The 13,064-nt window shown below is 30.9% G+C and overlaps 1 protein-coding gene across 1 annotated transcript; it reads right to left on the bottom strand.

Moving 5' to 3' along the window:
- Positions 1 to 3,641: 3,641 nt before the first annotated feature.
- Positions 3,642 to 11,077, bottom strand: LOC145040107 (topless-related protein 4-like). Its single transcript, XM_078988086.1, has 21 exons — positions 10,995 to 11,077; positions 10,740 to 10,919; positions 10,523 to 10,636; positions 10,282 to 10,440; positions 10,010 to 10,178; positions 9,838 to 9,909; positions 9,655 to 9,757; positions 8,475 to 8,603; positions 8,268 to 8,377; positions 8,109 to 8,175; positions 7,933 to 8,006; positions 7,741 to 7,836; positions 7,556 to 7,651; positions 6,909 to 7,036; positions 6,432 to 6,663; positions 6,101 to 6,355; positions 5,612 to 5,722; positions 5,343 to 5,522; positions 4,878 to 5,006; positions 4,414 to 4,698; positions 3,642 to 4,109 (listed from the first exon to the last, which is right to left on the bottom strand). Exons 1-21 carry the CDS (start codon positions 11,075 to 11,077, stop codon positions 3,792 to 3,794), a joined length of 3,090 nt encoding a protein of 1,029 aa, XP_078844212.1. The 3' UTR covers positions 3,642 to 3,791.
- Positions 11,078 to 13,064: the final 1,987 nt, after the last annotated feature.

Below are 13,064 nucleotides of genomic sequence, written 5' to 3'. Positions count from 1 at the left end.
TGTAGAAAGCTGTCATTTAAATTTAAGTTATGTTTAGTGTTCTAACTTGTATTCCCCTCCTTAAGACTTGAAGAAAACATGAAAATGTAGGGTTATGAACTCACCTTATGTGAATACTTGAAGAATGGAAGGTTGAAGATGAACTTTTGGTTGTTGTTTTGATGCTCCAAAACAGTCACTCTTTTGGCTATGTTGCTGTCACGAAAATTTCACAGCAAAAGAGCAAGAAAAAAGGGTAGTTTACTCACTGTTTTGAATCAATAATTTTGAGTATCAAAACAAGTAACTTCCAGGGGTATTTGGTGGTAAAAATATCAAACAAAAGGAAGGTGTAGATGGGTGAAATGGTGGCTGAAACACAAAAGGGACAGCAGCCCTTTAGTTCATGGGTTTGATGGCTTTGGAAGGAAGTTCTTGTGCTTGAAAATGAGATGAAGGTTGAGAGAAATTCCCTGGAATATTTGTTGGTCAAATGAGGGTAAAATGAAGATGAAATTTCGTGATTATGAAGGAGAAAAGAGTGGAAGAGGATAAGGGGACAAAACCTAGACTAGCTTGTGATGGGATGTAAATTTAAGTGATGTGATCTTGTCTAGCCATTTGCTTGGGTGGTTGTTTAGAGATTGAGTTAGTTAAATAACTAACTACTAGTTATTTAGTTAGTTAGGAGTTCTAGTTAAGGAGAGGGAAGGTCTTAATCTCGAAAATTAGAAGAGGGATTAATAAGCATTCTTATTAAAATGTCTTAAGTGATTAAGCACTTATTAGTTAAGCTGGCACTTATCTCCACTAATTCTCTTATCTTAATTGATTTAGACATCATAAAACTTACATGAAATCACTTTAATTCATGACTCATAACTTGTCATTCACTAGATAATAATACATATATACAAATACATACATGTATACTTAGTATAAAATAACAATGTAGTTTTTGTGTATTTGAACTTTAATGTTTATGTTTTATTCTTTTTATTCAAAAACACTTAAATACATTTTATATATACCTTATAATAATTCATTTTATATTTTAATTTATTTAAATATAAAATTTATTGAGCAATGTATAATTTCGTGACATTTAACCGGTTAACCATATCATTAAACACGTTTTGTCACTTTGGTTCGTATATTTGTCAAATTTAGATCCTTCACATCTATTAAGCAAATGTTTTACATAGAACCTAACTTACTTATCAACTAGAGACATGTTGATACAAAAATTAAGTTTGTTGCGTTTAAATGATGTTATATGCTAATTTCACAAACCGGTGATGGTTCGTAGTCATACATCATAACGAAATTATCGTTAGTTACTTGTTTTATATTTCACAAGAACTTATTTAAATAAAAGAGGTTAAATTCTTTCAACCATTCTTGATAAAATACTCATATTGTTTAATAATCAAAACATAGCATCGTACGATTGTTCCTATTTTTACCAATTGTTACAAATCCCTAGGACTCAAGCCTTGAGCCCTATTTAAGGAATATAAGGATTACAGTTTGCCCATTTTGCCGCCTCTAGCTCCCAAAATGAAACCCTAGCTCTATCTCCCTCTAGCAATTGTGTTCTTCGTGCTTTAACCTTGGTTTTCCATTGATGTTGAAGCTTGTGGTTGTAGAAGGTGGTTCTTATTTTCTTGAAGTCTTATTCCAACATTCTCATCATGATCCTAGAGCTACTTGAGGTATAAAGTCTCAAACTTGTTCATTAGATTGTTAAATCTTGGTTTTATGTCATTTTGGTCAATTTTATCCCATTTCTTTGGAGTTCTTTTAGTTTAGAGAACCCTAGAGCAATATTCTAAGATGTAATGACTTCTGGACTTGTTGGTTTATAGAAAAATGCATATGCATGCTTCTCATTTGAGCTATGCTTGGAGATCCGTTCCAATCGTGCTTAGGGTTTAGGATCTTAACTTATTGAATGGAAGAAATGAATAAAGTTGGGAACTTTATTCATGAATAGGTTTAGTCGATCTAGATATGAGCTTTAGAACTATGAACTTAAGGGTCAAGAGCTTAATGGAATAAGTTGTTGAGGACGTTCACCACGACACGGTTAACTAGGGCGTGATAGTCTGTCAACCCGCGTTTGTTTTGTCCTCTAGTAACCACGACGCGGCCAAGGGGATTAGCCCAACGCGGCACTCGATGGATGGTTAACCATTGATCGTTAACTTTTTGAACACTTTGACTTTTGGTCAAACTTTGGTAGAATCGTGTACTTGACTTAGGAATGGTCTTGGTTTGGTATTAGGTAGTTTGGGTTAGTTGTTCTGTTATTGAGGTAGTTGTTGGCTTCTATTGAGTAGTTCAAATGAGTCTTCTCACTATACTTTGTAGAATGCTAGATTATCTTTGTGACTCTTGCATGTATGTTATGTATGTTGGGCGGGGCCCGTTATGTATATTAGGCGGGGCCCATTATGCATGTTGGGCGAGGCCCGTTATGCAAGTTGGGAGGGCCCCTTATTCATGTTGGATGGGGTCCGTTATGTACTTTGGGCGGAACCTGTATTGGTATCGTGGTAACGTCGGAAACTCAATAAGATTTGTGCTTACGATTTTAAGTTTAAATGTGGCAGGTATTTTATCAAAACATGGAAGAGCACAACGTGATTGCACCGCATCCGCTTGAGTTTTCGCACTATCGCTTTATGATACTTTGATGTCTTTTTCAAAACTAGATTTGAAACTATGATGATCTTTTATGAAAAGGGTTTTGGTTGGTTTGATTTATGTAAAAATGAAATTTTTACTCTATATTTTGAGAGACGTTACGCTGATCGTAATAATAGTACAAGGTGGTGTAGAATAGTCCTGACGAAGATAAATATCTTTATTTGACGATTAATCATTGACAAGCTCCCAACTCATTTTAGCTTGTCGAAAAAGGCATTGAATTGGAATCATTGATGTGCCTGATTTGCGATACGGACATGGAGACTACTAATCATCCTTTTTTTTCAATGTCAAGTTTTGATGCATGTGTGGTGTCGTTTAGCATGTATGTGTGATGTCATCTTTCTTGTATCTGGTTCTATAGTCCAACGATTTTCTTGGGTAAATGGCTCCAAGTGGTCGACTAACAAGAAAAGGTGGCTTGAGTTAATTGTTTACGGCAATCCTTTTCTTAAAAGTTCTAGTTACTTGTTAGAACATGAATATTTGAATATATAGCTTAAAAAAAAGATTATGACATGATAATTGAAAACGGTTATAAACCAAGAAAGTTAGAAAAAAAAAAAAAAAAAAAAAAAAAACTTTAGGAACTATTTACAAACCTGTTATACTAGGTCATACTTTTTTGTCACAAAATCGGTTAAAGACCAAACCAATTTTTTGGAAAACTGATTTATTTTACTTTACCCTAAAAGCTCGACCATGTACAGTTTCAAAATCGATTTTGTGCACCACGATTTAATGGTATATATAGGCATAAAGTTCATTGTTGAGAATCTTCACGACTCCAAATTCAAATTTTCAAGTTCCTTTTTGTTTATATTTTTAGTGCAATATATAAAATCATTTCGAAAGTCTAGTCAAGGTTATTCTATAATAATATTTAGTTTTTTAAAACCAAAAAACTTCCAAGGAATCCATAAATTCATAAAAAACTCCAAGCACACCACTTAAACACAAAACATAAAACCACAGATAAAATCCTAACACATTATCCGGTTATTACACCATACTGAAAAACATCCAACACAAACTAAGACAAACAGTTTTACCTTCCAAAAACATAAACCAACACTCAAACTATTCTTTATTCTTCATAATTAACTCATTAATCCCAAACTGACATCCGGGTCACTCCCCCACTTTTTATCCGACTCTAGAGGCTCAATAACATAAACTCCGCCATCTGAAAGCCCCATTGCAACTTGATTCGGGTCAAATGGGTGAGCAGCAATCGCATGTGGACACACCCTTGAGGTAGTTGGTATATATGATGAAGGGCTAATGCGACATTTCAGCCTCAAGTACTTTGCATTCAGAACATTCACACTCCCATCTTCAATGGTAACAAATATCGATTTCCCATCACATGAATACACCGCATCCGTAATTGCTCCACTTCCATGTCGCGGAATCCACTGTAAAAATACATATATTGATTTCATAAATATAAAAAAGAAGACTTCGGAAAAGCGTTACATTTTCAGGCTTTTACCAAAAAAATAGCATTACGATTTTTTTTTTGCTGAGAAAACATTATTTTTAGTTAAGCCATTAGTTACCAACTATAATCGGTTATCGTGGCACATAATGACAAAGTAAAAAATTCCAAATTATCAGCGGTTTTATGTAAAAAAAATCACATAACAACTTTTCAACTGAAATTAAATCCGAAATTTACCCTACAAGAATTACGGATATATGAAATAGTTTGATTGTTACCTGCATCAAAAAGTCGAGTTTGATTGGGTCAGAAATGACGATTTGTGTTTCGTGAATAACCAGGACACGTGTCTGCTCAGGGTTAAACTGTACTCGGGTTTCTGAATAGGGATTTGTTGTTCTTCCAGGAGGAGTTTGTAAGAATTTGTTTGTATGTCTCTCCCAAGTATCGGTTTTCCAAACGCATAATTGAGCATCAGATCCTGATGAGATTAGAATGTTTTTATCCATAGAGAATGCAAGCCCAGTTACACTATTCTCGTGACCCGTTAGCTTTTCCAAGAGCTGTAATTTATAAAAAAATTAAATCATTATTCGATTAATACATAAAAATTTATATATATATATATATATATATATATATATATATATATATATATATATATATATATATATATATATATATATATATATATATATATATATATATATATATATATAAACTAAAATTTTTTGAATAATACCTTGTCAACACGAACATTGTAGATGTGAATTGAAGCATCCGACATTCCAATTGCGATAATGTTGTTGTCATGTGGATTAAAAACAATACATGTTGTTGATGGTGGTGGGCGCCCGAATCTTGTCATAGTCTGCATTCATTTATTTATGAAATACATGGAAAATATTAAATACATGAAACTTTACAAATTACAAAAATGTAATTATATTTTGAGTTTAAAATATTAATACTTTGTTTTTTTTACGGTCTAACCATAAAGTTTTGGACATTTTCTCAAAGTAAAAATACTTTTCAGGTTTCAGTGGTAACTTTACATATTAACCATTATGACAATCAAAATAGTTAATTTGAGAAATGTTTGATACTATTATGGTCTCATAAAAAAAGTATAAATACGATTGAAAGGTAAAATTACACAAAATATAATGGATTTTTCTGTAATTTACCCAAGAAAAAAACAAATTACCTTAAATGTTGTGAGATTAAACAAGGATACTTTTCCACCTGATGCTGATAAAACATATGAGCTGTTCTTTGAAAGAGCGAGACAAGAAATCGTATCATCAAGATTTGCATCTCTAATATCATTTGTCATTAGAATTCCACTAGATGGTTGCCATAGATGTGGTAGGGCACTAGTGGTTGCCTATAAAAAAAAAAAAAAAAAAAAACATTTGTAAAGGGTAAATAGGTAAAACCATATGAAGTTTAGAGATATAAAAGTTGAGTACGTACAGTTCCCGCTATGTTTTGGTTGTTCGTTTCCCATTTCCATAGTTTGTGTACAGCGTTATAAGCAAGTGCAAGTATGGAAGTCCCAGAGTTTGCATACATAAGTTTTAAAATCTGAAAACACAACAAATGAAAACATTAAATTCAATAAAAAAATATCTATTAAAGATGCGATACTTGAGAGTTGTTACTTTTTTCACATTAAGATATGTACGATAGGGGTTAAATGGTTGAATAGATAATGATGGGTGTTAGTATATAGTGTAAGGTTTGTTTCTTTTCAAAATCAGATAACGTTCCAAAATACAAATTTCATAATATTCATTAAATTTAAAGATGTTCACAAAGTGCAATGTGAGGAGTTGGGAGGAAAAAAGAAAAATGAAAAATAGGTAAAGGTTAGTCTTTTAATACATTATGCAATTATGTCTATTATTTTGGCTTAACCCAATAAGTTATTTTGTTCAGATTAAGTCAAAAAGATCAACTTACTCGAACTGACAACATATTATCAGGAAGCCTCATGGAACGAAGTTGTGAAGGTTCAGTGATTTCTTTTGGCTTCCAAACACCGGAAACTTCCATATCATCAGGGTTTCTAGATCTGACACCTGGCATTTTCCGGCGATCATCATTGGATCTTATAATCCGAGCACCTTCTGTATTCCCAAGTATTTTTATACCCTTTTCAGAAGTTGATACAGCCAAAAGTATTCCACCTTTGTTGAACCGAATACACGGTGACGCCTGTAAATTAAATTTAAAAACAATTTACGTACCAAAGATACAACTAAAAAAACAACGGAATTTTAAAAAAAATTACCGGTAATCCACCCTCAGCATTTGTAGAAGTCAAAAGATGTTTATTATCCATGTCCCAGAATTTAATAGAAAATTCATCTCCAGCTGCTAATAATTTCTTGGTTGTGTCAAATTGCACAACACCCGCAAATTGTTTCCCGAGACCATAATATGTTCGTTTCACAGTACCTTCACTGTCGTTCCATTCGACAAGGTATGATTCCCTGTCTTTGCTAAAACCACAAGTGAAAAGCCTACAATTTTGAAAATTATATAATAAATAAAGTGATCCTTAAAGAGTTTAGTGTAATAAATTAATAAATATAATAATGAAGATGTTGGGGTGTATATATATATATATATATATATATATATATATATATATATATATATATATATATATATATATATATATATATATATATATATATATATATATATATATATATATATATATATATATATATATATATATATATTATATGTCATATGTATGTACCTCAACCCATCTTTGCTATATGCCATTCTTGTACAAGTGTAACCTGGTGCATCATAATCTAGCCTTGCACCAATATCATCATATAACCATGCCTTGATCTTTCCATCAATAGATGTTGAAAAGATAAACTAGCCAAGATAAATTAATACTTTAAATTAGTTTGTTTATAATATAAAGTTAAAATTATACGAAGGTCATTATATTTTGGACAATTTCATCCTTGTTTTAAATACTTCAAAAAGAATGGCGTGTCGATTATCATTTCGAATCATTATATTTTTGGGGTAGTTTGTGACTTTGAGTCGAGGCCTGGCCCAAATACGTTTCATCTTTGAAAACATCAAAAAGATTTAAGGGATCACATGTCGGAAAAAATAATAAAGTAGTATTAGTTATAGTTTTTTTTTTTACTAATAATAATCGACACGCCATTCTTTTATTCTAAAAAATTAAGTTACATAAGCGGTAAAATGTGATATAACAAGTCAAAACTGTTAAATTGGAAAAATGTCTCACACTTGTATGATTTCATTGAGATAAACAAAATAGAATAGCAATGGTTCAGCCCAAAATATATTGGCTTTTATAAAAAAAAATTCCATTTATATAAAGATAAAATTTGGATTTTATACGAATATGAGATATACCTGAATGTGTTCCTTACGATGTGGGCATACAGAATAGACGGGTGCATCATGACCTTCAAAGGTGTGTTCGTTGACACCTGTTGCAGCATCCCACACCTACAAATTTAAAGAATTATATTCACACTAGTATAATCGTTTTAAACTTGTCATATATTTGTGATGTGTGAATGTTAAATTAAACAAACCTTAATCATCTTATCATCTCCACAAGTAATAAAGGATAACTTCTGGTTTTGAATGGTGAACACAATATCATTAACATTGCCAACATGAGCCTCGATCTGAATTAAATAATTAATAATTAGTACATAAAAGAAATAAAAAAACTATAAAATAAATACATGTAATATTTATTATATTATATATAATGTATGCACCTCAAGGTGATCTCGTAACTCATCACCAGCACGATATGAGTACACGTGTACAATGTGCTTGGAATACGCGACACCTGTTACAGAAATCCAAATACATTACTCATTAACTGAATTTTTAGTATATATAATTATATCCTTCAAATGAAAAAAATAAAAATTGTTTTTTTTGGTGATACCCAAAAAAAGGCCATCTGGACTCCATGTAACACGGTTGACGATGACTGGATCATTGATCAAAGAAGCCTGAACACATATAACAGATGACATTAAAAGGATTAAAAAAAATTATAGTAAAAGTCAAAATGAGGTGTTAATCTATGAGTCAATGGTCATGCCTGAAGAGACATTGAACATGCCATGATGTTCCAAACATTGAAACCTCTAAGTGCAATTCTCAACTTGCTAGCTACCTCCCAAATGGAAATATCACCCGTTTTTGTTCCAACTGAAAAAGAAATTAAAAAGGAAAAGCCACGTGGAAAATGAATATTAAAATAAAGAAAATGGAAACTCCAAAACCTGAGTTATATATGAAGAACTACCTAGAAGCACAGTGGGGTACTCGGGGTGAAAATCCATGGTGCTCACATCTGAACCTTGATTTATAGTCAAAATAACAGTCTTGGGTAAGTCGTCATGATGACGTAAGCCGTACACATGGGATTGACCAGGACGTGTGCCTGATGATGTGGCAAGATTATTGTTCTGCAAAACTCCATGCGTTAGGAAAATCTATGAGACAATAAAGTAATGCTAACACATTTACGCAAATGGTCTCCAATGATATATTAATGATTATCTTTTTATATCTTTAAAAGGATCCTACTTAGATTCCAGATTTTTTGAAAGGACCCCTTAAAGTAATTATTAAGGGATCTTTTAAGAAAATAAAAACGATACAAATAATTGAACCCTTTAATAAATATCTTATTATTTTAGTTGATGTGTTTATGAAAATGTTTAGATGTAAAATATTATTTCTTTTAGAAGAGTTTACTTTTGTTTAAAATATAAATATAGTACGTACGATTGTTTTTGTTTATATGTGCTTTTTGTTTACTTATAACACTTTGTTTTCTGTTTCTATAAATAGAAAATACCTTTTTGTTTACATCGGAAGTAGTTTTCTAATTTTATACATTAATATAAAATATTTTGTATAGAAATAGAAGATATTACTTTTTTATACATAAAAGATTGCTTTTATAAAAGGTTTCACAAAACAATATATATATATATATATATATATATATATATATATATATATATATATATATATATATATATATATAACCCATTATTTTGTTCGTGTATAAATATAAAATATTTTTCATATAAATATAAGACAATTCTTATAATATAAAAGGGTATCCATATAATAATATATTTATAAAAGAAAATTTGTAATTAAATAGCTACGACTACAATTTAATTTTTTAACTTAATTATAATTAAATATATTTTATCTATGAATATATGAAATAACAAACCAATATGACAAAGTAACTGAACAAAAGATATGTATCAATGTAATTTAATATATAAATGACATATTCATGTAATAATATAATTTAAAATAATAAATAGGTGGGCCATACTAGTGACTTGACATTTAAAAGACTTTAAAAGACTTCTTGCAAGAATTTATGGCCATACCACGTCATCATTTTAAAGACAAAATTACAAGAAATTTGATCATGGGAATTGTGAACCAAAAAAAAAAAAAATCTACCTCCTCTGATATCCCAAAAGGACTTGCTCTCTTCAAGGTGTGCTCAGAATCTACAATTTCATATTTAATTATCAATCTATGTATAAAAAGAGACTATATATCAAGATTCAAGAAACAGATTAATTAACGTTACCTGAAATGTTAGCAGCAAGAAGAAGAGCCCTTGAAGAAACAGGTTGGTGAGTCAAAGATGATGTGTTGACTATTCCTTGTCCAAGAAATGGTGCTGCTTCTTGTTTCAATGGCTGAAAGAAGAAAATAATAATATTTCATCAACAAAGAAACAAAAATTAATTGTAACAATTAATTGACTTTTAAGAGCTAAAAGTTAAAACCAAAACCTACCGTTTGAAAAGCACTTGTTCTAAGCACGGAATTCACAATCTCATTAGTCACGTGAGATGAATTAGCTTGAGCAACATTTGTTTGTTGTCCACAAACATGATCAACAAAGAGAGTTTTGATATCAGGATTGGATTTCGGGTTCTTGCAAAGTTGATGTTGCCAGTTTAGGCTGCAAAATTGGTTACAACATATAATTAGCTACTAGATAAACAAACATTAAATATTATTATTATTATTCTCATTACTATAGCTAGTATTTGTATATTAATTACCTCTGATTGACTAATAAACGCAACCTTGAGTTCTTGAAAGCAGGAAATTGACACTTATCTTTCAAATGTGGGTTTGTTTCAATCAGCTTCTTGAGCTCATGAACCAATACAGCTCTTGCGGTTTTTGTATCTGTGTACTTAGAAAGCTGTGGATTCTCCCTGAAAGAAAAAAAAAATCAAACAGATTGTATATATGTATGTATGATCCATGATTGGTGTTATAATTAAAGTTGAAAAGTACCTAAAATTCCCCATAGTGAGAAGAAGTGTCATCTCCTTGAACAGATCTTCATTGAAGGTTTTGAAAACTTTCAGGTCTTTGTTTAGAATCTCCACAGCCTTAGCGCGATCCTTTCTGTGATCATCAACCAACAAAATTATTAAATATAAATATATAATATTAAGTATTCGAGTCAACTATTAATTAATGATTAAAACAAAAATAAGATATTACGTACGTGTCTAGAGCTTCTAAGTATTTCTGTTTACGAATCTCAAATAAGATCTTCACTGAAAAACGATTATCATCAACTTGTACGAAAGGAGACAAATACTTCTCCAACTCATCCCAATCTCCTTTAGTAACAAGCTCTTCAACATACTTGATATTACAGAATAATCCAGACTCCGATTCCAACCTTCATTCATAAAAAGAAAAAATTGGTAGCTAAAAAATAGTAAATTTAAATTTCAACGAAGGATTTGTAAGTTACCTGTGTAGTGTTTCCTTGAAATTCTCTTCATCTAGGAACTGAAGTATCAGAAAAACAAGCTCTCTTGGCAACCCAGAAATCATGATTTTCGTCTATCGCAATCAGTTAGGGTTTGATCAACACTATTATAACAAAAACAAATTTGAATCGAATAAATTTATGAACAGCATGTGTACATAATAACAAGAAGAAGAAATTGAAGAGAAATTCATAGCTTTCCGTACACCGATCGAATACTAAAGGCGTATGCATACATACACGTAGATAGATATAGAGAGAGAAACTAAAACATGGAGAAAAAGATTACCAGAGACGTGATCGACGCGGAAAGACGGAGATGGTTTTCTTTCTTAGAGAGAGAGAGAGAGAGAGAGAGAGAGAGAGAGAGAGAGAGAGAGAGAGTGTATCACAACTGTGAGTGAGTAAGAGGTAGTATTTATAAAGATTTTTTGGGATTTGTAAAGGTTGCATTCCCTCACGCGCCTAGGTAAAGTGTTAATCACACGTATTGACAAGTGAAGTCTAGTTAAACACGTGTCGCGCAATAGGCATGTCCGTGGAGTTGACATGCGTTACGCAAGGGTGGGTATATTCTGGTCCCACCGAGTGATAAGCAGAACAGCTATAATTATTGCATGCAATGACTTATATTCTAGCCTAAATATAAGTAGTCGTGCTTATCAGAAAGACCTTCTGGAAGAAGCCATAAAATGCTTTTAATAATCGAAGTTATAGATTTATTTATTTATTTTTTTTGAAAAGAAAATATTGACCACAAATTTGCTCATCTTTTGTAGAATTAGTCACAATTACGTTGTTTTTTTTGGTACCAAAATATGAGTTTACTTATTATTTTTTTCATAGTAATTATATTAGAAATTTAGAATAATTAAAAATTTAGAATAATTATTCAGTTTGTTTTCGTATAGTAAACAAATGGTGTAAAATTGTTATTATATAGTTCTTTTGTTTAAGGGAAGACGCTAAAAATCATAATTATTTATCTATCAATATTTGAAAAAATATTTGTATTTTGTTGATAGACAAAAAATAAATAAATAAATAAATAAATAATCTTTACATTTTCAGTTACCTTTCAAATTAACCCAATTATTTGGATTTTTTTTTTATAAAATTACCGATTGATTTGTGACATGTTATTTATCTTTTTCGTTTTATGTTAACATGTAAATAAAAATAAGTGATATTGTCTCTTATCTAAAGTAAAACGTACAAAACAAATTATTACTCAAGGACACTTTACTAAAGCAAAAATAAATGTTACTTGTTTTTCTTTTTCTCATATCAATCTAAAAACAAACAACATAAATGTCATGTCATAAATGTCAATTTGTAACTTTCAAATATATATATATATATATATATATATATATATATATATATATATATATATATATATATATATATATATATATATATATATAAGGATTTTATTTTTATTTTTTTGGAAATGAAATTTCTCTAACGAGGGTTTCCGGGCCAGCTTTCGCGCACCGACTAATCCCCCGCTGCAAACATGAGGCTTTGCCTCATGCCCTGGAGTCACTGCAGGCAAACCTCCATGGCTACAAGGGCTTAGTAGTGTCAGGATTTGAACATGGGTCAATAGGTTATCCACCATATCTTCCACATACCTTACCAAGTCACCACAACCCAAGTGGTTAAGGTTTTTATTGTTAGTAGATATATGATTATGTTTTTATGCATTTTGCCCTTTATTTTAGCTAAAAATCTTTAAATACACTTTAATGTTTATGACTTTTAGTTTTATGCAGTGTTGTAAAACTCGTCGAGTTGGCCGATTACTCATCCGAGTACTTGCTACTCGGCCCCTTGCCGATGTGAGTTACAAAATCCCGAGTACTTCCCGATCGGCCCCTTACTGAACCGATCAATGTTGAAAACTCAGTCAAATCAATGATTAATATGTATAATATATACTTAATGATTTATTATTTATCACATACACATGTGATTATTACTACATATATATATATATCTTAAATTTTCAGTAATTATTCACGAAATGAGACTGTTATGTGTTTTTCA

The sequence above is a fragment of the Lactuca saligna genome, chromosome 4 (genome assembly GCF_052625555.1).
Source record: "Lactuca saligna cultivar CGN05327 chromosome 4, ASM5262555v1, whole genome shotgun sequence".
NCBI classification, from domain to species: Eukaryota; Viridiplantae; Streptophyta; class Magnoliopsida; order Asterales; family Asteraceae; genus Lactuca; species Lactuca saligna.
Note: the sequence above shows the minus strand (reverse complement) of the source record. Positions and strands in the feature narration are given on the sequence as shown.